The following is a 23,061-nucleotide window of genomic DNA, read 5'->3' on the forward strand; positions in this document are numbered from 1 at the left end:
CGAGGCAGGATGAGCCACGGTTACGCTTTCCACAAAGTCATTCAATACGCGTCCAAACGAAACGAGTAAGAAGCTGCGGGGCATCTTTGATGTTGCCAAAAATTCGGTACTCGTCGACTCGCCTCGAGACAGCCTCGCGCTGTCTGTGCATATCTTTATCTCTGCTTAATCCTGCTGTTGTCTTCTAGTCTATATTTTAAGAGATACAAACGCAAAGAAGAAGCGAGGAAAAGCAACACGGTTAAAAACAACGGAGTTAATGCTCGGGTAGTAGAATAAACATTCTAACGTTCTACCAATCAAAGTGACAGAAACGTAATACCGCCAGCAAAGTCGTAAGAAGAGAATACCTGGAATCGACTTTGGCCAACAATATTTACCAGCATTTGACGCTGCGATCTCGCTACGCTTCCCCCTCCATTACACATGGATGTAAGAAACAGTAGAGGGAGGAGTTGTCTGTAACGCTGGCGTTGAGAGGAGCAGCCTTCGGCAAATAATTTCGTGCCTCCTATACCTAGTCTGTATAAACGCGATGAACTCTGGTATTCTGACTCGAACGTTTCCAACTTAGAACGCGTCTACGTTACAGGATGTTACACAAGCGACGTGTGCAACGAGCATTATCAAGTTTCAGCCGGACACCATAACGATGTCGGGGAATAAAGATCGGTGGGCAACGCTTGTGTATTTACCGGGGACGCGTTTACATACATTAGTGGTACGAGCGTAGCGCGAAACACGCGTTACACCAAGCCAAGAACCGTGTAGGCACATTGTATCGCATGCGAGCCGCGCGTAACTGCCAATTATAAGAGCGTAAACGGTCCGCGATTAAGAGTGCTACGTGTGTTACGCTTATCAATGAGCCGTAAAGTAACGCATTTCGCGATATCGCGGATCGGAATGCTCCAACGGCTCTTTCATTGCGCCGGAGACATGCGACCGCGTGGATTCGAGCGGACGAGCCCGCTCTGCGAAGAGACAGGAAACGTCCGCTATTTCCATTTATTCGAATAATCGCGTGGGATCACGCCAACATGTGTTTCCAGATAAAACACAAGAAATTTCAATCTTTTTCTAAGTCGTTGCAACGGAAATCTTTTTATCCTTTTGTAGTCGAAAAGTGGAATAATATACGGCCTTGAGCCATTAACTAAACGCGTGAGAACCTTTTTGAATCGGATACAAACTAGATTGAGGGAGACAATTATAAAGTGAAACGAATTGTTGGAACGATACGTTAAAATCTACCGAAGCAGTGTCTCGAGGATTGCTAACAACACCGTTGTACGTAGGTTGAACTTGTTCGTCGCTGTGATTCGATCTTGAAGGACACAAACGACAAAAATTTACGTTGGACCCCTTCAAGTCTGAGTTTCGTACATCACACGATAGGTACGAAATCCTGTTTCTCTATGTACTTTTAAAGAGAACCAACTTAATTCGCAATTCCATTTAATTAACAGAACGACAACAACCTCGACGACACCAAACGCAGCTGAACCAGTATCGACTCCATAAGTAGGTTCGTTGCAGCGCTACTTCTGCTTCCCGCCTTTCCTTCGCTTCCTCTTTCCTCGGCCCGTTGCGAAGAGCATCGAGAACGAGCCACGGCAGCGTTTAAGAATCGCGCGGAACACAATTTTTCACCCAGGCATCGAACTTCTAGTCGATAACGTTCCGCGCCTAATCGAGCGACAATTTATGAATGACACTGTCGAGAAACGGTGTCATAATTGGCGTACAACGTGTCGGGAAATATCCCAGAATCGATTAACATCCGCTTCAAAACGCTACGCACTCGCGAAACGAACTGTGAAATAACAGAAATCACACCCTGTGCGTTTCAATCCGCATTCCTTGCGTTCGCGAGCCACCCGCACCCTATCGCCGATAAAACGCCAATCTAAATTAATTTGTCGACCCGATATCGTGCGTTCGTCGATCGCTGGCACATTCATAATGCTGATTGTCATGGAATCACGTGAACCGTTAAGGTCGACGATTACGAGTTTACAGGGGAAAGGGAATCGAGCGATTGGATATGTTTGAATCACTGGTTCTATTTAACCCATTAAGAACTGGCAGCGCCACGGCATTGCGTAACATTTTATTTGCAATTTGTTTTCGATTCGTATCATCGAATTTTACTTTTTAATATCGTTGCTGGAAAGAGAAATTCTGAGAATTTCATAGATTTTTGATATCTTGAAAATAATAGAACGTAAGTTACGGTATTTTTGTTTTCCAACTTCTACCATGTATGCTGTGTACGTACTGTACTGGCTCTTTAATGGCTTGATTGTGCTGTATAACACAATTTAACGAATATTAATAGCGAAATCTTACAGGTTACAAATTACTTATGCTAATAAATTCTTCTGCGTGACAGTAGCAATTTTGCAATAAAAACAGGTATAACTTAGTTTTACAAATTGCAAGTCAGCTAAGTGTATAATTTACAACATGTTACTTGTCAATTCATTAATATTAATTAGTGCATTATTGTGCAAGAGAATTCTATTCTATGAACTGAAGTGACTATTACATTACATGTCTGTTATAAATTTAATCCCCCGAAACAGGGGAAAACATTGACAGCGTTTGCTGTATAATAAAGTCGCTGGAGAAAGTACTTGCAAATACTCTTATTTTCCATGAAACGTTGTTTCAATCTCCTTATCAGATTCTACGTTTTCATTACGTTCCTGTCTCGTTTCATTCCTCGTACTACTATAATGCTATTAATCAGCGTAATTAGGGCTCGTAATTGGTACCTATCATCGAATGGTCACGACTCGCAACCCTCTTCAAAGAATCGCGCACAAAATCCAAGTCATTCTTACGTTTCGTCAGCTTGACTGTTCGAGATAAATAGACGAGCGATGGTATCTCTCGTTATCAGTTCCGACCGGGACTGATTGCGCGGTGAAGATCAAAAAGCCGCGGTTAGCATTTGCGGTGGTGAAGATAAACGCTTCGAAAGAACCAAACCGTGTAACGACACGCGCGCATTATCGGCCGCTAGATGGAGTCACGACGATAACTTTCCAACTTGAGAATCGGTGTCGTGCGATCGATACGCGGGGCACGGAAAATATTCCGAGAAAATTTGAATGTCATGGAACGATGAGGCTCGCGACAGTCGAAATCGCTCGTTATCTGCGATTTCATCCGATTCGTTCCATTTGGCGATGTAAAAAGCGACCGTATAATTTCACCCAATGAAAGGTGGCCGGTCGTTATCGAAAGGCACGCGTTGCTGATTGGCTGTGTGCACGGTTCGAGGTAGAAATTCATCATAAACGTGGATATCACGGACATTCGTATCTCGATCAGTTAAATACTCGGTTACACTCTGTCTACCTCGCATCGTCACCTTGTCCTATTTTAAGGCGGCTGTCCCGTTAATTAAATCGCGCTCAGAGAGAAGCTGTTAAGATAAGAAAACCGGCACTTTTGTCACGGAAATATCTATTCCTGAACCAGTGGAATTTTGCTTCCGTGTCGATGTTGAAAGAGCGTTAAACGAATTCCAGTTTCAATTTGATTTCGATTACGTCTTTGTACGTGAGATTTAAATGGCTTGTTGCGTTTAAGTGGTAGAATGACGAGTCACTCCGGACGGTGCCATAGAGGGATAAGTCTGTACCTGGAACTCGTTGCCTGCCTTTATCCAATCAGTCTCGACTGGTTGGCAGAGGGGCGCAAGATTGATTGTTCCATGATTTCGTCCAAAACAACCAATTAGTATAATTATGCCGATAAATTCAAATTTAATTGGCCGCGCTTCCTCTCTCCACCCCGGAGAACTTTCTCGTACAACGAAAGCCAAATAACGCTAATAACGCGCCAGTTATTATCTTCGAAGCAACGTATTTTGGAACAAAGTTCGAATCTAATTGCACGAACGATCCGTCGTATGAGAAAGGAAAGCAAACGCGTACACGGTGCTCGATGCACGCCACAGGAAACGCGTGTTTCGTACGATAAAAATTCACCGACACGATATTCTAACGTATGATACGGCGTGTCTCGAATTGACCTTTCACTCTGGCAAAGGATTAATGTACTTATCGTTCGCAACGTACTACGAGAGAACTGCGGCGGCAAAAAGGAGAACGTCGCGTCGCCGGCAATAAATGCAGAATTTAATTATCAGCTCTCTCTGTCTATCCCTTTCTTGGTTCGAAGCTCGCCGGTCGAAGTCGCTTCAAATGGGCTTGCAACATCTGGCGGACCGAGCGTGTTTTCCACGCCAATCTTTTTATCGTTTCTACCTCCCGGTGGTGAGTATCCACGCTCGAGTGCAGATATAAATTGGCCGAAACCCCGATACGATCGCGCGTCTATTTCTATACGTCTACGTCAACCGCGTTTTATCAGGCTATCGTCGATATGCTCGCGATTAAACGCAAACAGTTTTGCTCTACACGCGTGATCTCGCTCCAATCTCCCGTCTAGAGTTCATTTTTGTCGTGTTCAAAACACTTCATCCGCCTACGTAACATCGTCCGATGCCTCTCTTCCAGACGTCACATTACGTATCTAGTACCAGTTAATAACATCTCTTAATAATTCAACGCCCTATAGAGAATGACCGATGGTCTGCATATTCTCCACTTTACGCGTATAAAGTCGTCGCAGTCTTCTCAACTAAATGCACGTACATCGAACAGAACTCTGACCGTGTCGCGTCGTGTCGATCCCAAGCTCCTTTCGCTTCGAACAAGTTTTACAACGAACTTGAATGTTTCTCGCTCCGCCTACCTATTTCTTCGTGTCCCGCACGCGATACCGATTCGATGTAATTTCAATGTCCGCGGTGACTTAATTACCCACGCCGACACTTTTGTTCGGTAGCACGCGAGCCGCGATCTTCGCGATGTCATTTTCGTCTCGGGTAAAAGCGTTTCTCCTAACGCAACCACGACGAGACTTATTCTTAGCCGTGTTTTTTCCGCGCGATGAAAACGGCCGGGAGGAAACGCGTATGTTTGCACGAGAAACGCGTGTTTCACAAGATTCCCGGCCAGTCTTTGGCGAGAGAGATTCGCCCCTGAAATATAACCGTGAATCCATCATGGAGTCCTCGTTAGACGTAGCTAGACGACGCGAGACGCGTCTTCCGCGAACCGAAACTTAAACGAGATTATCGTTCTGCTCGCGACAGCCGCGCGTGAATAATTCGACACAGCCGGCGACGGAGGCGGCTAGAAGACGCGATCGAGTCAGACGCATGGATTTCTCGGTGGTTCTAGCGGGCGCGAGAGAGACTCGTCTCCGCGTTTCCATCAACCGGGATTCCAAGCTAATTCGTGACAGGACCAACCGCTAATCCGTCTTGAGTTCGGCCAGTGAGAGTAATAATTGTCCGGCACGCCTAGCACGACGGTCCGATCAGTCTGCGACCACGATGGTCTCGCATATTTCACGCGTGAAACGTTACAAAGCGTATTGCAAAAGCACAGAGAGGGCGGACGTCTGCTTTCCTCTTTCGAAACGCAGCTAATAAACCGTTTAACGATCGCGTTTATAAATACGACGCGCTCGTAAGTCTTTCGATTAGCGCTACAATACGCAACTCGTGTAATTTATCGTTTCTAAGTAACGAAAGTTATTTCGTCGAGCTATGTAAAGAGTGACACGAAATTCTTTAGTTAGACGAGCATACAGGCTGCGTCGAATAAAAATAATTCCTCATATGCAATGACCATAGAAATATTCTGTAATCTCGGAAGGATATTCGAAAAAAGCCGGGATCTTACTATTTAAATCTCGCGACACTCGCTAACCGCTGTACACGATATTCAAATCCCACCCACCCTACAAAACATTGCCGTACGCAACAGCTTCGTTGAATAATCACCTATGAATAATTCATTTGTCGTTGCGTAAATATCGCTAATTAGCTTCTCGCAATTAACCTGCGACCTTCTTTCTTGTAGAGAAAGGAAAAAAAAGAAAAGGAAAAGAAACGAAAGAAAAAACGAGAGTAGCGCACAAGGAAACAAGACGAGTGATACTCACCAAAGGAGGATAGAACGCGGAGCTGTCCATACCGATGCTAGGATATGGTCCTTGATCGGTGGTGGAGGGTGTCGGCGTAGGGTAAGACGAGTAGGAGGTTGCGGTGGGTGCTAGCCTCGGGTACGCGCCCAGTGCCAACCTGGCCGCGCTGTCGTATTGACAGCTGCAGACTGTTTGTCCGGTCACGGGGTCCGTCATCATGGGCCTGCCGTTTTCGCAGCAACCAGGTCCCGTAGTGCCGGCCACAGGGGTGCTCGCTCCTCCGGAGGCGGGTGCGGCCGCGGCGCCGGTCGTCGTCGCCGTCGACGAAGGCGAGAGCGCGCCAGGGCTGAGTGCGCCTCCCGACGACATCGCCGGCGACGTCGCCGTCGTTGGCTGTCCGCCGCTCACCAGCAGCTAAAATGATTTTAACGGGACGTATTAGCAACATGCTCGCTTGCTTTGGCCAGCTGATTATGGGTGTGTATAGGGTGTGGTTCGAAGGTGTTCCTTATGGGTTTGGGCGGGGTTAAGAATTTGAATGACCGTGAAAGAATTATTTTTTTACGTTTTATAGGAAAAAGGAAAATAATTTGCGGATTTTAACGTAGGTATGGTGTATATGTATGCAAATATACACGTAAGAATAAACGATTGGAGGTATTTTCAGCGTTTGAGCGGAATGGTAGGCGATCGAGATTTTTTCTGATTTTTCGAACAAACGGAGAATAGAAAATCTTTAGCCGTATGGGTTACGATCCTCGTGAACTTGTGGATAGATATCGTGGAACGGGTGGATGGTTCGATAAAAAACTGATTAACAGCGGTTTTGACGAAAGCGGAGATAAGAGGTGATCTTGTCAATGAAATTTGAAGTGGTGGTAACACCGAATAATAAGATAATCAGCTAGATAGGAAATTTAATTGAATTAACATTAAGAAGGACGAGTTTCGGGACGATATCTGATACATCGAACGAATTACGTTTAGATAATCGCGCTCGAGTATCGAAACAAGGTAGAAAAGCTGTACGTAAACAAATTATATGGCAATAACGTGGTACGATATAAAATCCCTACGCCTTTCCTCGACCCTTTGTCCGTGACTCATATTACCGCTGATTCATATTACCCGTTTCGTTGTCGTTTCCGTCAACAGCTCTTAGTTAACACCGTGTACCGATGTACGTAGGTAAAAAAAGAAGAAAAAAAAAAGGGGGGAAGAAAAGAAAAACGTTCGCAGGTCGAATAAAACAAGTAGATACATGGAAATAAATTGCGAGTTAACCAGGCGATATCGGTTTTAAAAATAATTCTAGAGTAAAGGGTTAATAGCGGTAATGACGGTAATTTCAAAAGCAGGTGATACACGCTTATCGCCGCGGATCCGATTATAAATGCGTGCTCGATAACTCGATAGCAATTCCGTGTTACTTTAATGGACGATAATCGAGGATGGAGTAGCGGTATCTGTCGTTATTAAACAACAGATGACACACGACAATTAACTCCTTAAAAGGACCGTCAACGCGAGAAGGAGATCGAGAGGTGGAACAAATAATAATAAAAAATACGAACTATAATTCACTTCGGAAATCTTTGATCGAAGTTTCAAACGAAGTACGTGCTATGTTTCCCGTGGCTGGAATTATGCAGTGCGACATCAATGTTCACTCGCGATCAGGGTCCTCCGATAGCAATAATTGTCACGTAATTTCGTATAATGACAGCCGAGTATATTTGCCGTAAATGTCACTCGAAGCTTTCCAGACCGAATAAATTAAATGGAAATTTATCTTGGAGCAAGTCAAATTGTTGGCCAGCCTTCGTACATCAACGATCCTTGTTTACGCTTTTACAAACGACCAAAATATCGCATGAAAATTACGCTTGCCGCATGTTAATGCGGAAAGAAACGCACCCGACCGCTTTTTTTCGTCGAAAGTACTTCAATTTTGTTTGGCTGCTATCGCCACGTCGAGAACCAGAACCAGACCAACGATAGCAAATATCTTGATGCGTACGTCGTTCTCCAGCCTAATTGTTGTACACGTTCGACCAAAAATATTCCACGTTTTATGTAACAAAGGATTATTACATTACACTATACGATATCGTTCGAGTGAAAATACAGATAGTGCGTGCAAACACGGAACAAGTTTCGGAAAGGCAAATTGCAAATATGTTTTACACGAGTCGACGACATACGCGCTTGATATTCAAAGGAACAGACGATACTTCCAAAAAAAAAAAAAAAAAATGCCACCGATCTGTTGATGGATGGACCTAGGTCGGAAAGGACGAGCTTCGCAAAACTATCGATAATTAATGTGGTTGGCGTAATCGATCAGGTTTGAAATTTGCATTATAGTACTTCGGCTTAAAAAACGAGATTGATATCACGCAAGGAGAACAAGACATTACCACCACGATAACTGCTTAATTAATGTTAATCATTCGTACGATATGCAAGAGCTACACAAAGATAAAAAATCGTTTGTCTCGTCGGTCATAATGCACGTCATACCTGTTGCACGTCTTGTTAAAAAATAAAATATAAACAAACGCAACATCGAAATCGAATCGATAAATATACCGATAGGTTTTAATCGCGGGGAGTGCTTTACATAATAATCTTGCGTTAATAACTTCTCGTTAAGGCGTCTCTGAATCGTGCTTCCGTACAACTTTTATCGTCAGTGGACACCTCTGGCTACCTTGCGCTTACGCGCACTGGTGCTTCCATTACGTTTGAATAATCATACGACTGCTCAATGTCTCAACCTATTATTTTTGCTTAGAATACTGAATGTTCTTCGTCGACGCAGTATCGACGGATATAATTCACGGAGTCCTGGTTATTTAGATAATCGCGCGTATACTCCTAGCATTTACAAATTATCTACACGGACAACAGAGTTAACGACGAAGTGGAAAAGCGAACGAGCGAGACAAATTATTTCTAGATTGACTTTCTTGCGTTCGTTTTACCACCGCTAGCGATAAAGTAGCAACGCATCGCGTGTTGCTAGATAAATATTTCTATATCGAAATATATCTGTCACGCATCGAACGACTCCTCTGTTCGGACAGGACGGAATTTAATCGCGCGCGGATTCCAAAAATACTGGTCTCGTGCATATTAATTCTCCCCGTTTGTTGCCTCTGATTCCACGAACCATGTTCTAGCGTTCTAGGCAGGCAACGGTGGCGCGATCCCGCGATTAATCGCTTCCCAAAGGCAGCGTGCGTCGTCGATCTCTCGCGTAGAGTACTCACGAGGGAAGGTCTGCGTACATATATATCGCGTAGGCTTCTCCGCGCGGTAAATTAGCTCGCGGTAAATGAGGATGAAATGAATCCTGGTAATTAATACGGCAAGGGCGTGGAGTTATTTCGAGAGAACGAGCTCCGGAGAGCTGAAAGGGTGGAAGGGGAGAGAGAGGATCTTGTGTATCGTCGCGTTGATAAAGAGAGTGTTGGTCTCGCGTATTCCGCTTGGTTGTAGAAGCAGAGAGGAAAAGGAGACGAAATCGAAGGAGGAGAAGAAGACGAGTCAGAGGAAAACCGTTCGCTCACGTAGTACCTTTCTATTCGTAGAGCGCGTGTCGAAATCGGAGGCCAGGCGACAGGACGCCCACGGGAAACGTGATAAATAGGATCATCGGAAACATTATTTTCACACGCACGATTTTCCCTTCGCCCCTTTGTTTTCTCGCTGCTCTCCGACAGAAAAGAAATCTCGTCGAACAAGAGGCGCAGAAGAAAAAGGAAGGAGGAAAAGAATGGAGAAGAGGGAGGAAGGAGACGTCGCCACCGTTTTTTATAACGCGTCCATATTTTTCGCGGCGTGGACGTGTTTACGAAAAGCGGGATTCCACGTCGCGCTAAATAGTCGTAAGATATTTCGACGCCCCGTGGCTGCCGGCTACAAATTTCGTCCGATAATTTATCGCTAGTGATACTTAAATAGCGTTCCACCGTGAAATTGGACGACGCGCCGATCATCCACGAGATCATCCTGTCGACCTCCGATTCACCGCAATTCGTACGCGACTTAATTTATTTTCATCAACATTGACGTAATTTTCGTGGTGAACGAGCTGTCGCGACCACTTTCGCTCGCTCCATCATCTCGCACGGCTTTTTCGCTATCGAAAATGTGCCCCCTTTCGGTATCCAACCCTAAGAGACGTACGCAAAGTCCCACGATATCGCTACAGCGAAATCTTCGATTAAAACGACACGCGTTTGCCATAATCGTTTAGGAGTACCGGCGTTTCTCTATTTTCACGAGCGAAACGGTCTTCTCTGGTCGTTCGAGGCTCGTTCGCGCGCTCGGAAAGAAGCTGGCGCAAAAATAGACGAGAAAAAAGCAGACACCCGGACAGACCCGGTCTCGGAAGGGAACGAGGTAAACCGAACTTTCGTGAACAAAGAGCCGAGAAGAGGAGGAGTATGTGGAGGAGGAGGAGGAGGAGGTGGTGGAACACCTCGAGGCCGTGACACATGCGTGCCTGTGTGCGCGTGTGTCTCCGTGCACGCACAATCCTCTTTCTCTGTATGCGTCCTATACTCGTGTCTCTTTCTTTTCCCCGTGACTCTGCCTCGTTCCTTCCTCGTCTCGTCCCGTCATTCTCGCTCTCGCCAATTCGTCTCTCACGGAACGTTTCGGCTCCTCCAGCGCGTCTGGAGCCATTCACGCCCTGCTGGGTTTCCCATCGGAACCTTTTAAAAGCCCGCTTTCACCCCCGCGGCAGCAACCACCGCCGCGAAAACCCTACGGATCCTGGGCCTGCAGGAACAGTCCTGACACGTTCGTCCGTCCTTTCCTCTATCGTTCTACCTTCCACCACGGTTCGCTTCTGCAGCCCTGACAAACCCACCACCGGTCTCTTTTACTCGTCGACGATTCGGTGACAGTTGCGTTCGCAAATCAACCCCTCTCCAAGGGTGAAACGAACTCTCTGACGGGTTCTCTACGCGAGAGGCTTCGTTCGTGCATCGCCGTATTCGTGCGCCACAGGCAGAAAGAGAAACGCGAGTGATTGAGAAATAAAATTCAAATCCAGCCACGAGAAACGTTCGATCATGATTGCTGGGTAATTATAGCGTATGTTTTAATTGGAAGACGCTTGGAGCGGTTCGGTCTCGAGTGTACGCGCGAGCCAGTCGAGAAGCGAATGGTTCGTGGAAAACGTTAAGTATGGTTTATCGATGATCCGATGCACGAATAAGCGGTGCGTGACGCAGGTGTAAAGAGAATGCAGCCTCTCTCGACGTCGATGATGAGGAATAATTTACCGGTACGAACGTGTAATTTCGACGTAAGTGCGGCAACCCCTTATTCTCGATGCCCGCGAATTTACAATGTATCGATATCGTGTTCGATACCTGCACTGAATAAACTCGCGCGCGATCGATGGAATCGTCGCCTCTGTCGATGACTGCGCGATCTGGCATGGATCGATCGCGTCGTCATTTTATTAACGATTGTTTCGTAAGTAAATAACGTTCACTTCAAACATGAACGAAATGTTGCAACCATGGACCTCTCGTCGATCGTCCGATCGGTTAGCACAATCACGAGCCGAAGGACCGGAAGTGCGTCCGTCCAAACCTATAATTTCGTGCCGCGGACTATCGCGGTAATCGATCGGCCGATAGACATCGTGCTCCAATATCAGTGACGATAAAAGACCCTCGGGCTAGCTCTTCAATTTTTTCTTGAAAGTCGTCCGTCTGATTAATTTAGACTCGGAAGGTAATCGTTTCCAAGAATTTCGATAGGCATCCGTCGACCACGACACGTCACGTTCACACGTTCGACTGACACGTTCGACCGACACGTTTTGCGAACGTGAAGACCCAAATTCGAAAAGCTAACACGGCGGTTTCCTTTATCGGTGTTTTTCCCCACGAAACGCTAATCTATGCATACACGCGTGTCGGGAACGAAGACACGCAGAAGAAGAGGCGAAAGCGCGAAGACCAAGTTCTCGGAGAACAGGACTCGCACCGGTAAGCAAAGGGTTCTTCATAAACAGGATTACACGTGTCGAAGTTGAGCTAAGTAGCGGTTTGATCGCGAGTTATCGCCGCTCGCGCGAAGTAATCGGAGAAACTTGACAATGTGCCGCTCTTAGTCACCACTGGCACACGCGACAACGAAACAACCGACGTGATAATCGTCTAACAACCGATTTCACGGAATCACGCGAGACAATTTCAAACGTAATTCTGCGCGGACAGTCTCACCGGAGGCTAACGATTCGATTCACTCTGAGAGGGCAAAATCCGTTAAAGCGAAAGAGTGCCCGTTGGAGAAGTAAACGCAGTCAGAGACCGATAGGAACGCAATACGCGCGCGCAATTCGCACGAAAAAGATGGCGGACCCAGGGATACGAATGGACAGAGTCTCTAGACCGATTCTCCCCTTCCGTCCCTGGCCGTTTCCTTTGCCAAGGCAGCTCCTTCCACCTTCCTCCACCATGTGTCTTTTTCTCGTCGCTGAATTCTCGAGTACGTAAGGAGGGCGCAGGAGCCTTCTTCAGACCTCCTTGCGACCCCACCTCCTCCTCTTCGCGCGAGATCTTGTACGACAACGGCATTTACGGCCCCGGACCCCGACAGCACCTCTTTTTCGCGACAAATTAACCGTTGCTGTGATCCTTTCTCTCTTTTATTCTCTTTCAGTTGCCAGCGAAACACAGCTCAAATGCAACGAGTCGCGTGATTGCAATTTGTCTCTATCGCTCGTGGATAGAAGTTAATCGGATTTCCAGCTATGTTATCTGTTGTCTCCGCGCTGCGTAGAATATTGTTTCGAACTTAAACGTCTCGATGAACGTACTACCGCGTTAGCGAACGAGTTTCAATCCCGTGCCATTTATTTCGGAACGTAATCGTATCTCGTGTCGAACTACGATGCGGAGCATTACGGTTAGTTAGCGGTGTTGTCAACTTCAACTTCAAAGTAAGAATGGAAAATAAAAATGTACAAAGCATTTGATGACGTATGGTTTCTTTGTTCGTCGTTCGGTGAAAGTTCTCAAAGGAAGCACCGATTTTTCTAAAGTTCCTATTTATAGCGAATGAATCGTTGATCCACGCACTTGATGGCGACATAAACAGAGCCGTAACAATGGAAACGAGGAGAAGAACGCAAACGTAAGAAATCGTGATTTCCCGTCTGTGGAGTCGGGAACAACGACAGACACCAGATGCCAATGAAATATCGTACAATAATGACGGCAACAATTTAACGTTAATTACCTCCGGGGGCTAAAGGGCGCCACGGAATGCCGAGAGCGGTTTCGTGGAGCGTCGCGGCTTTAAAAACGTCTAGATGGAAAAGGATGCGCGTCAGGGGCCGGCAAGAGATCTATTTGAAGCCCTAAAGACTCCGTTAAAGTGGCTGTAACTCGACGTTAAGAAGGCGTGAACGTTAACCGTACGAGTGACGGGACCGCTGGTATTTTTACGCGGCTTGCCGAAACACGTTTCTTTACCGACCGACTAAATTTTTACGACGGGTCCCGCGTCGGAGAAAATTTGTGAAAAATCCTCGCTCCGGCCGTTTGATTTTATACCATTCGCCGAAAGACAAACGAGAAGCGATTCTTTCTTCTCCTTTCTGCGCGATCTCTCGTTCGCAGACTAAACGTTGATGTTAAAAAGGTCGGAGTACGAAAAAGAGAAAAGAATGATGGAGAAAAAGAAATAGGACGTTGCTCGGCGTTCGCGTACGCGCTGCAAAATAAAATTCGCCCGAGACAGGACGCTCTCTGTCCCGAGTGAAATTCAATCTACACGATATACATATCGATCGTTTTTCTCAGAAACGACATTCCTGCCGGATCGGCCGGGTATATACGGTCTGCTGCGGCCAAAAGAGACCCAGGTCCCCGAGAAATCGTGAAAAGGAGAAGCCCGGCCGAATTCGCACCGGTACGAGGCCGTTCCCGTGCGAATGAGACACGTGCACCTTTAAAGAGAAACAACCGGTTTCCGCGACGTGCGTGTAAGGTCGGTGCAGCAGGACGGTGTGGTGCCCGGTAGGTAAGTACGTGCGAGAATCCGTGCCGTAATTGCCGATTCCGTCAATCATCGAGCAGCCTAGCTTCATGCTTCCACCGAATCTGCGCCGATCCCGGATAAACACCACGGGTAATAACAAAGTATAACCGGATAACGATGGTATAATAACGCGAGTTAACGAAGTGAACGAACCTCGAAATTCCCTGGTCGGTCATGCAATACACGGCTGTAGGTACGTGAAAGACGTATGTATAGAACGCGAAGCTGATATCTCGACGGGCATTATTGTAACCGATCACACACCGTCCACGAAGTAATAATTTCACGAAGTTAATCGGCTAACAACCGGCGGATTTCTGTGTGTATCGTTACAAATTGCTACGCGTATCGAAAGGATACGAGGGGAGTATCTTTGCTCGGGTCGGTGGTATCTACGATCGACGATACGCGTCAAATAAACCGCAATTAAATTTTTCAGGGTTTAATACGAGGGAATACCGCGGTAACGATTCGCGTCGTTTCGATCGACTCTTTGTTACGCTTTCTACGCTATCGGTACAGTAGTAGGGTACGAAATGCGTAAATACCAGGTGCACCATTCAGATAAATGTTGCGAGACGCAACCCCAAATTGCGACGATCAAACGGCATTTAATCTCATTTACCTTGCAATTACCGATTACACGAAAAGTATAGCCTCGGTATAAGCTCGGCACAAGGTCGCAATTTTTACCCGCCCGGGAGAAAAACGCGGTGGCTGTCCGCGGTTAAGAAAATCACAGCGAAACGTAAATCGGAAGGTCCATTTCGGCCCTTCCAATTGAAAGTTCGCCGACGACACTGTGTTCGTGAACATGGTAAACAAAAAGTGAGTGGATGAAGGACAGGAAAGAAGGGGCAGAAAGAGGGAAAGAGGGCAAAGGGGGAAAGGGAGACACGAGAAGAGCGTAGGCCACGATCATGAAAACTGATATTACGGAGATATCGAGCGCTTCCGTGTTCAGGGCCGTAATTATACGGCGAACCGACGTATCCATTGCGCCATGCGCGTTATTGCCATTACGCTCTCGCGGACGTAACTTTGCAAACAGATGCTTGACCGTTGATATCGAAATCGCGCGATGCGCTCTGTTGCAAACGGCGGGGACGTTACGATAGCGAGGATAGAGGGGCTCTCTCTGCTCGATTCGACTCGGCTCGGCTCGCGAGTCGAATGCGATCGTAAATTTAGCGGTGCTCGGGACCGATGCACGTCGCTCATTAGACGCAAGAGACCAGAGTATCCACGTTCTCGTTGTACGAGCATGATTTCTCGGATAGAATTCGAGCTGCTTTCTATCTAGACGATAGTTTTCATTACTCTCGGCCAAGGGTATGCTCTATTTCGTTTACTCGATACGCGTAAACGAGCGAACGAGTGAACTTTGACTCCTTTCTGTCTCTCGTAGCATGTACGTGCGTGTACATAGACACACCGATGATTGGTCGTTCGGTAAGAAAAACATTTCATTGAAATCGTTTTGTCGAACTTAATCATCGACTTACAGGTCGAACGTGTATCTATGTGTGTAATATATATACTTGTATACGCACTTACATATTACAAAAGAAAATACGATTTTCGCTATGGTAGAACGTCGTTCCGTTTTCGTTCAGCGGTTTAATTAATGCATACTCATCGGTGTCTTGTTAACAAGCAGCACTGTAAGAACAGTGGTACTAATAACTTTGTTACTAATTATTCGCCGAACGAAAAAGTAATTACCGTCGTTACGCGGCCGCGCATAATCGGCGAACAGATGTTCCCGCGTAGAAAGTCGACCTGTCCGACATGTTTTACGGCCGCTGACAAATAACGGAAGAATCGCGATCGATGCGTTGTTGGCGAACTTAACGAGCCACGGCCAATTGCCGTTTCTCATTACGCGCTAACAAACGAATTCTTAAATCGTGTCTGCGAACCGTGCGCCCTCAACCTTTTTCCCCACCACTGTTCCAACCGCTTCTCTCTCTCTCTCTCTCTCTCTCTCTTTGTCCCTCCCTCATTCTCTCGTTCCTACATGATTATTCAATTTTTCCACTAAATACACATTGCGTTGCATTCTTGACTTTTGAACAACTTTTGCAACACCGCATCGACTACCAACGCTGAGTCGTTTCATAACAAGTATCGTTACTTCTTTGACGGTGAATTAATTAATATCATTAGGCTGTTAACCTGTGACCCCAGTCAAAGACGTAACCAACGTAGATGTAGCGCTTAAGAGACGCGTACCACAAGTGCAAATCGGTATATCATTAACGTTATATTAGGTGGATTCGAGTTAACACTTTGCCCTACACTACGCAACGCAGTCAAGACAAGAGATTATAGAAAAACTTCTTTCCAAAAACTCTCGCTTTAGTTTCTATTTATCTGTCTTTGTGCAGAACGTAACTCGTTAGGCTCGGTATTTCCTTTTCCTTTTTTTTTTCCCAACAACCGTGACTATTCGTCGAGTTTACTTTCTCGCTCGAAGCGAAATTCTATACCTATAACTGGATAAACACCGACGATAACTGCGAAATTAGAGGATTAACTTGTAAGATAATCGCAGAATACGAAAAAATTAGAAACAGAATGTTTCAAGTGTAAATACTTTTACAAACGTATTACTGTACTAGCGGCCTGCAAAGTTTTCGCGTATAAACTTGGACATAACTTTCCCGTTAATTACACGGCCATCCATAAAACGAATCGAACGCATTCCACGGCGAGAATTTCATTAGCATGTAACGCTGAAAATGCTGGAAAATTGAATGGAGACCGTGTAGCGTGCAGGCTAAATGGCCGCGCGGGAACCGCACAGAGATTAATCACTGCCGTTCAACGCCACGTTCGAATTTTTTACGTTAAACGGCATACGAAAACATACGCGAGCGAATCAGATAGATAGAGAGAGAGAGAGAGAGAGAGAGAGAGCGCGCGCGCGAGAGAGAGAGAGAAAGGGAGATAGACGGGGACTTCATAAAACAGTACATAACGCGCTCGTGGCAATATCCATCGAGTTCGCTTAATTAAAGGTGCCATTATAAGGCGTTCTTTCAATCGACCAACGATAAACGTAACCTTTCTCTCGCTCGTCTCGACACCCTTTGCCAAAGAAAAATTAAATGTCTCTGTCTTTTAACGCGAAGTAACGTTGATCCGAAGAAAGGAACGACGAAGAGGAAGGGAGAAGGGAAAGGGGAGGAAGAGGGCAAAGAGAAAACGGACGGAACAGGCGATATCGCCACTGGATTCTCTGGTTGTAGTAAATATATTAACTACCTAATCTGTAATCGCAAATTTTACGATTTCGCCTGGCGTAGCCGCGACCAGCCGCTATTATAAATTCACGTAAGTATGCTATAAACTCCAATTATCGTTACTCGCATTTCCGTAGAAATGATCCGCGTAAAATATTTATTATCCCGGACAACAGGAATCGCCGATGCGATCGTAAAGCATCCCAGGGATCTTGTAATCGTTTATATAAACGCACCAAAGAGACGTACGCCGTTTCGACTATTCCACCGGTAGCAATTAAACCCGTCTGTTTTTTCATTTTCGTTACACCGCTGGCTGGGCTCGAAGCTGTGCCTCGTTGCAGCCTGCACGCGTGTAAACGCCCGGTAATTCGTCGATCGCGAATACGTTTAGATAGGGAACACGCGCAGTTACGAGAGAAGATAACCGACCAATTATTATCGTTGTTCCGTATCACGGCACGTATCGGTATTCGAGAGCACCGATGACGCACTTGCGCCACTCTCTCGGATACGAAATTAAAAAGTCCTCTGCTCGTTCGATCGTTAAAATGACGAAAATAGATGTACACAAGATAGAAAATTATCTAACACGAGTTATAATCGAGGAAGAAGAAACTCCAAGTTGCAGCAAGTGGCTGGTTAAGTAGTTATTCATGAATTTTCCACCTTTCTAAATACAGCAGCGTAATTAGCTGATTTACCAAGGACATACCTCAAAAATCTACGCTAATTGCTAACTTCCATGGACTGAACAAATTAATCTTCTCATACGTATAAAATAAAACTTACGTATACATGCGTGAACGTACGGGAAATAAACGACGAAGGAAAGCAATGTTTCATCGCCACCAGTACAATACCAATAATACTCTAACAGTACGACAAACAAGATCGACGGTCGGCTCACGGCGAAATGACGATTTCAATGCGCCTTTAATGGCGTTTACTTCGGGTAAAGTTCGCGCGCACCGGCTCAACCGTCGGTTCGGCCGAGGAACAAAAGGGGCCGCGTCCCCTTTATCATCGGGTTAATCAAAACGAAGGAAAGCCCGAGCTTTAAAGCGTGGCAGCTCGCGGGCCGCGGTTAAAAGGAACAATGCGAGAGTCGAGAATCGACTCTCTCTTCGGCCGATGCAACTCGCACCTTTTTCGCGAGCCCATGCGGGTAACACGGGGCTACCCGTATTATTATCTAGCCTGGTCGCTGCACCTGCGCGTAAGCGCGTCGTTTTCGTCCGATGTTATTTCGTTTGAGAGCCCCTTCCTTTTTTCGGCTACAGGAAGATTACGCGCCTGCGCGGATCTCAACGCCACCCCGTTCCACGCACCGCCGCGTCGCACCGCCGATCATCGTCGACCGATCCCGTAAATCAGAATTGAATTTTCCACCCTTGTCTCGATACGTCCATCGAATTGATTAACAGGTTAGGAAATCAGAACAGTAGGAAATTATTACGCTCAAGGTCTCAATGATGCGTTTAATTTATTAAGGGTCCCCCATAAATTTGAAAACAAATGTACAAAGTAAAACATCGTTTTGCTAGTCGTTCGCTGTATAGAAAATTGTTGCGCACGAGTCTCTTTTATGGTCTTTAAGGCATTGTTAGGAGGCATATAATTAGATTTGGAGATTCTCAAGTTATTTATGGGCTAAATATGACAATGCAACAAAGGTAGAGTCGTAAGTTAATTAGGCAAAATATACGATATTTGTACTTCGTAAAGGATATTATAATATCATCGCTAATCATGTTTCAATATCCTATGTACTAACGTCGGCTTAGAACAGACGGTATATACCTGCACACCGACAAGTACACAGAGATTACAATAGTACCGTAATTTATTTTGACCCTTCTTTTCGGGCCTTTTTCTTTCTTTTCTTTCTTGTCCCCTTTTCAAGTTACCTTTCTCGTGCATTGTTACTTTGCGAATAGATATAAATACTAATAAGATTGAAGATAACTCTCCGTCGAGGTGTAAATAGGCAAAAGCGAGGGTTCTATTTGTTTAGAATCTTTTCAAGACATCCGATCCTTGTCATTTATCAATTACGTATATCTAAGGACAAGACTACGGGGTGCTTTAGCAATCTATTACGAATTTTTCGAGCTAATTTCCGAATACGAAAGGAAAGTGTAGCTATAACAATGCGATAGCATTTAGAATTTGGTAATTCTATGGACGATATTAATTCGTATCACGAAACTTCTATAAATCGGTTATTAATTGTATCAGTGATACGTATTGAATACCTACACTTACAGAGGGGCCCAACGAGCATCGTAACTCGTGAGCGACGGCCGTCGCGTCGGTACACATTTGTAAGGGACAGGTGTACTTATAGAACACGACCGACATTGCGTTTCACGGAACTTTACTCTTTGTTTGCTAGTATCGATCGGAAATAATTTTTTTTGTTGCGACTACCTGGCGCGCCTTTCGAGCGTCAAAGGTTAAACGCTTTATCCGCGTAATCAAAATGGTTTAGGCGTTAATTAGCTGAAATTTGGCGAGGAAAAATACGAGTTTCCCAGAAAGCGAACGGCGAGTAAATTAATCGTAACACGTGCGTGATGCCGGAAAACAACTTTGTTACACTCGACGCATAACGAGTATACATAGACGGAGAAAAATTAAAATCTCAGCGTGAACGAGATCTCAAAAAGCAGCCTAACAAGGGAGTAACGTTTAATTACCGCCTGTCGGTCTCACAATGTGTTCGCTTTCACGAAAAAAAAAACAAGAACAGAAACGATCGTTCGCCGTGATTAGCAACGATTCTGAAATTGCTGCCTGATAAAGGACCATCATTAGACGAATAATTGAGCTACGATTTTGCAGACAATGGAACGAACCCGTTACCCATACTACCGCCTCTGCATCGCCAACGATAATTATCTTCTATTCGCCGTGGATTTTTCTCGAAAACGTGGCCTGCTACATGCGAAAAGTGCGCGACAATATTCGGGGCGATGTCATCTTGCGTCAAGATCGCGAACGACAACTTTCTATTCTCGGAAACTATTAGCCAACGAGACACCACTGAACACGACGCCTACAGTCAGACCGATACGAATAACACCCAGCAATTGCAGGAAAAATCTCAGAGCATCGAAGCAAGGCGTATTGGATCGTGGTTTACGACTCACCTGGGACGCCGACGGATACGAGTATCCGAACTGCGCGTATACTGACATCTCGATTCGTTTCGACGATCAGTTCTCTCTATATGTGTTTTTTTCTCTCGATGTCTCTCTGGTCGACTAACGGAGAGAATTAGGTCACAACCGCACCTGCACGCACTACTACACTCTCTCACTAAGTCAGTACTACTTTCGGTAACGCCGTGAACGCCACGAATATAGCAACGTATTGAGCAGCGATGGTGAACGATCGCGATATCTCGCGAACGGTGATTGCCATCAGGGTGTTTTTCGGTCGTGATCGAGGAATCCGATTGGCGACCACATGTCAAAATTGACGTTCCCCGTGGTTTGGTCAGGAAGACAACGTGCCAGCTCGAACCGCCGACGGACACTCGAAGATCCAACAGTTCCGAGAGTGTCCACAGGTGAATCCAGCCGTAGCAGATCGCGAGCGAAGAACGAGGTTATCGCGGCACGATTCGACGTGGTGAAATCCGCACTAGCGAACGCGGGGATGCTGACTCTCGGGGAACGTTCGTTCCTCGCGGGTCGAACGCCGCGCGACACGTCACAACTCCACGGGTCACGTTACCGCGAGAAGGAGATAACAGGAGTAGAAGAACGTTGTCGTATCGGCGCGTCGGGCGATGGGACGGACATTCGGACAGACGACGAAGCGTCACGAGCGATTAGTTATAGAGTTCGTTCGTTCGTTCGGTCCGTCCCCTGCTCTCACAGGGCACTCCAGTCTGCGACTGACTCGCGACTACTCACACCACTTCAGCGCCTTCCACTCCGCTCCGTCCCAGTTCCCCCTCTGGCGAGGAAAACCGAAAGCAACGACTACCCCCACTCTCGTTACGTGGGACGTAGTCCTTACGGAACCGTCCAATCGCGTAGCTTCGTACAACCCTGCGGGCGTGTCACGTGGGATGATACGAGACCCGTGGTTGGTCGAGCGTTTCGCGCGCGGGCGTCCTTTCGAATCGAACGTGCCCACGAGCGCGACGACGCCTTTTGCCCCACCCGCGAGAAACTACCGTGAAACGATCCCGCCGCCGACGTCGCCGTCGCCGCCGCCGCCGTTTCCCCGCTAAGGCTCGACAAACGGCCACAGCGGAACAAGGAGAAACGAGTATGTTTACGCGAGTCTACTCTTGTCAACCCGACGGCGAGGGACTTAAATAAATCTGCCGGTCTCTCTCGCACGTTCTCTCTCTCTCTCTCTCTCTCTCTACATCCAACCTTCTCTACTAGCCAACTCCGTCATCCAACCTATCCACCCGCTCTGTCTTTCCTTATCCTCCGACTAGCCACCTTCTTCCGGCTTATATCGCGCCATTGTCCGATTCGTGAAATCGCTGAGTACTACGATGCGTCGTGCAGCCTGTTTCCACGCTTCTCGAGCTCGGAAACTTTGTTACAGCTACGTGACACGAACGGCCAAACGTTCGGGTTACAAGGACACCCTGCGAGAGTTTTGCGCGCGTCGCATTCGCGACAATCGGCCGCGCGAGTACGTTTCGGGGAGAGTTGGAGTAACGTCCGTGACGAACAGCCCCGACGTGGACGAACGATTCCAAGAATTCGGCTGGATCGACGCCGTCTCCAAGCACCTATGGTTTATAAATAAAAAGTGGTGGTGGTCGTCGCGTCGAAGGCTCGAAGGCGACGAGTATCGCAGCTGCATGCTTAATGAACTTCGTTAAATTTTTTCGATCGTTCCGTTCCGATCGCAACGATGAGGTGGAAGAAGCGCGGCGAGAAATACGAGACTCGAATGTCTCCAAGATCATCGATCGGAAACATGGTTTGTAGAAACGTAGATAGAACATCTCGGAACAACGCGTATGAATGAAACAATAAAACAATAGAAGGTGTACGAACCGCATTCATTAGATCCCTATCATCGCTTTCGAGCATACTATTACATTTAGGAAACGAGTTTCTTGATTTCGCGTGGATTATTTACTAAACAGCTAGTTTTTTTTCTTTCTTTTTTCGAATTTACCGTTGAAATCTCGTTCATTAAATCTTTCCAGCAAAGATTAATGGGCTCGCGCGTTATTATGGGTTACTTTCACGGGAGATACCTACCATCTCCTCTTTGAAATAACCGTAACGTCGGTTATCTCTATTCAATTTCTAGAAATTATTCCTTCCGAAATGCCAGCGCCACAATTTCTAAGTTTCTAATAAACCACTATTATTCCGATCTAGCACGATTTGAATCGTGTTGCTCGTCGAAAGGTTTTCTTTCGTAATACGAGCCACTTAAAAGAATCGGCACGTTTTCTCGAACGACAAAGTCGCCCGATCCCGGCAATTATTTCGGGCAGCGCATAAATCTCTCCGCTCTGAATCGAGCCGAATATTCCGAGCGAAACGCGACGTTCGTTCGGAACGCGGAGAGATTTCACGGACTCGGTTCGTCGTCGGAAGGATTAGCCACGGGGATCGTTCGGTTACTCTGACATTTAGAATAATTTCACGGGTTATTAGACAGTAGCCGAGACTGTTACCTGCGAAGAAGTATTTACTCGGCAAATTAGAGCGTCTTAGATTATCGA

At 46.3% G+C, this 23,061-nt stretch overlaps 1 protein-coding gene across 2 annotated transcripts in view; it reads right to left on the reverse strand.

Moving 5' to 3' along the window:
* LOC117204449 (homeobox protein caupolican-like) overlaps nucleotides 1–23,061 on the reverse strand; it is a 74,345-nt gene that overhangs the window by 31,025 nt on the left and 20,259 nt on the right. Inside the window, exons 1-2 of one of the 2 annotated variants that reach the window (XM_033441856.1) lie at nucleotides 20,495–21,267; nucleotides 6,034–6,429 (exon numbers count right to left, since the gene is read on the reverse strand). In XM_033441856.1, coding sequence (XP_033297747.1) covers nucleotides 6,034–6,429; nucleotides 20,495–20,542 — 444 coding nt within the window. In that variant the 5' untranslated portion in view covers nucleotides 20,543–21,267. Of the gene's footprint in view, nucleotides 1–6,033; nucleotides 6,430–20,494; nucleotides 21,268–23,061 lie in introns of those variants that run through there. The other variant, XM_033441854.1, reaches the window with a different exon arrangement.

The sequence above is a fragment of the Bombus bifarius genome, unplaced genomic scaffold (assembly GCF_011952205.1).
Source record: "Bombus bifarius isolate JDL3187 unplaced genomic scaffold, Bbif_JDL3187 scf7180000007978, whole genome shotgun sequence".
In the NCBI taxonomy this organism is placed as follows: domain Eukaryota; kingdom Metazoa; phylum Arthropoda; class Insecta; order Hymenoptera; family Apidae; genus Bombus; species Bombus bifarius.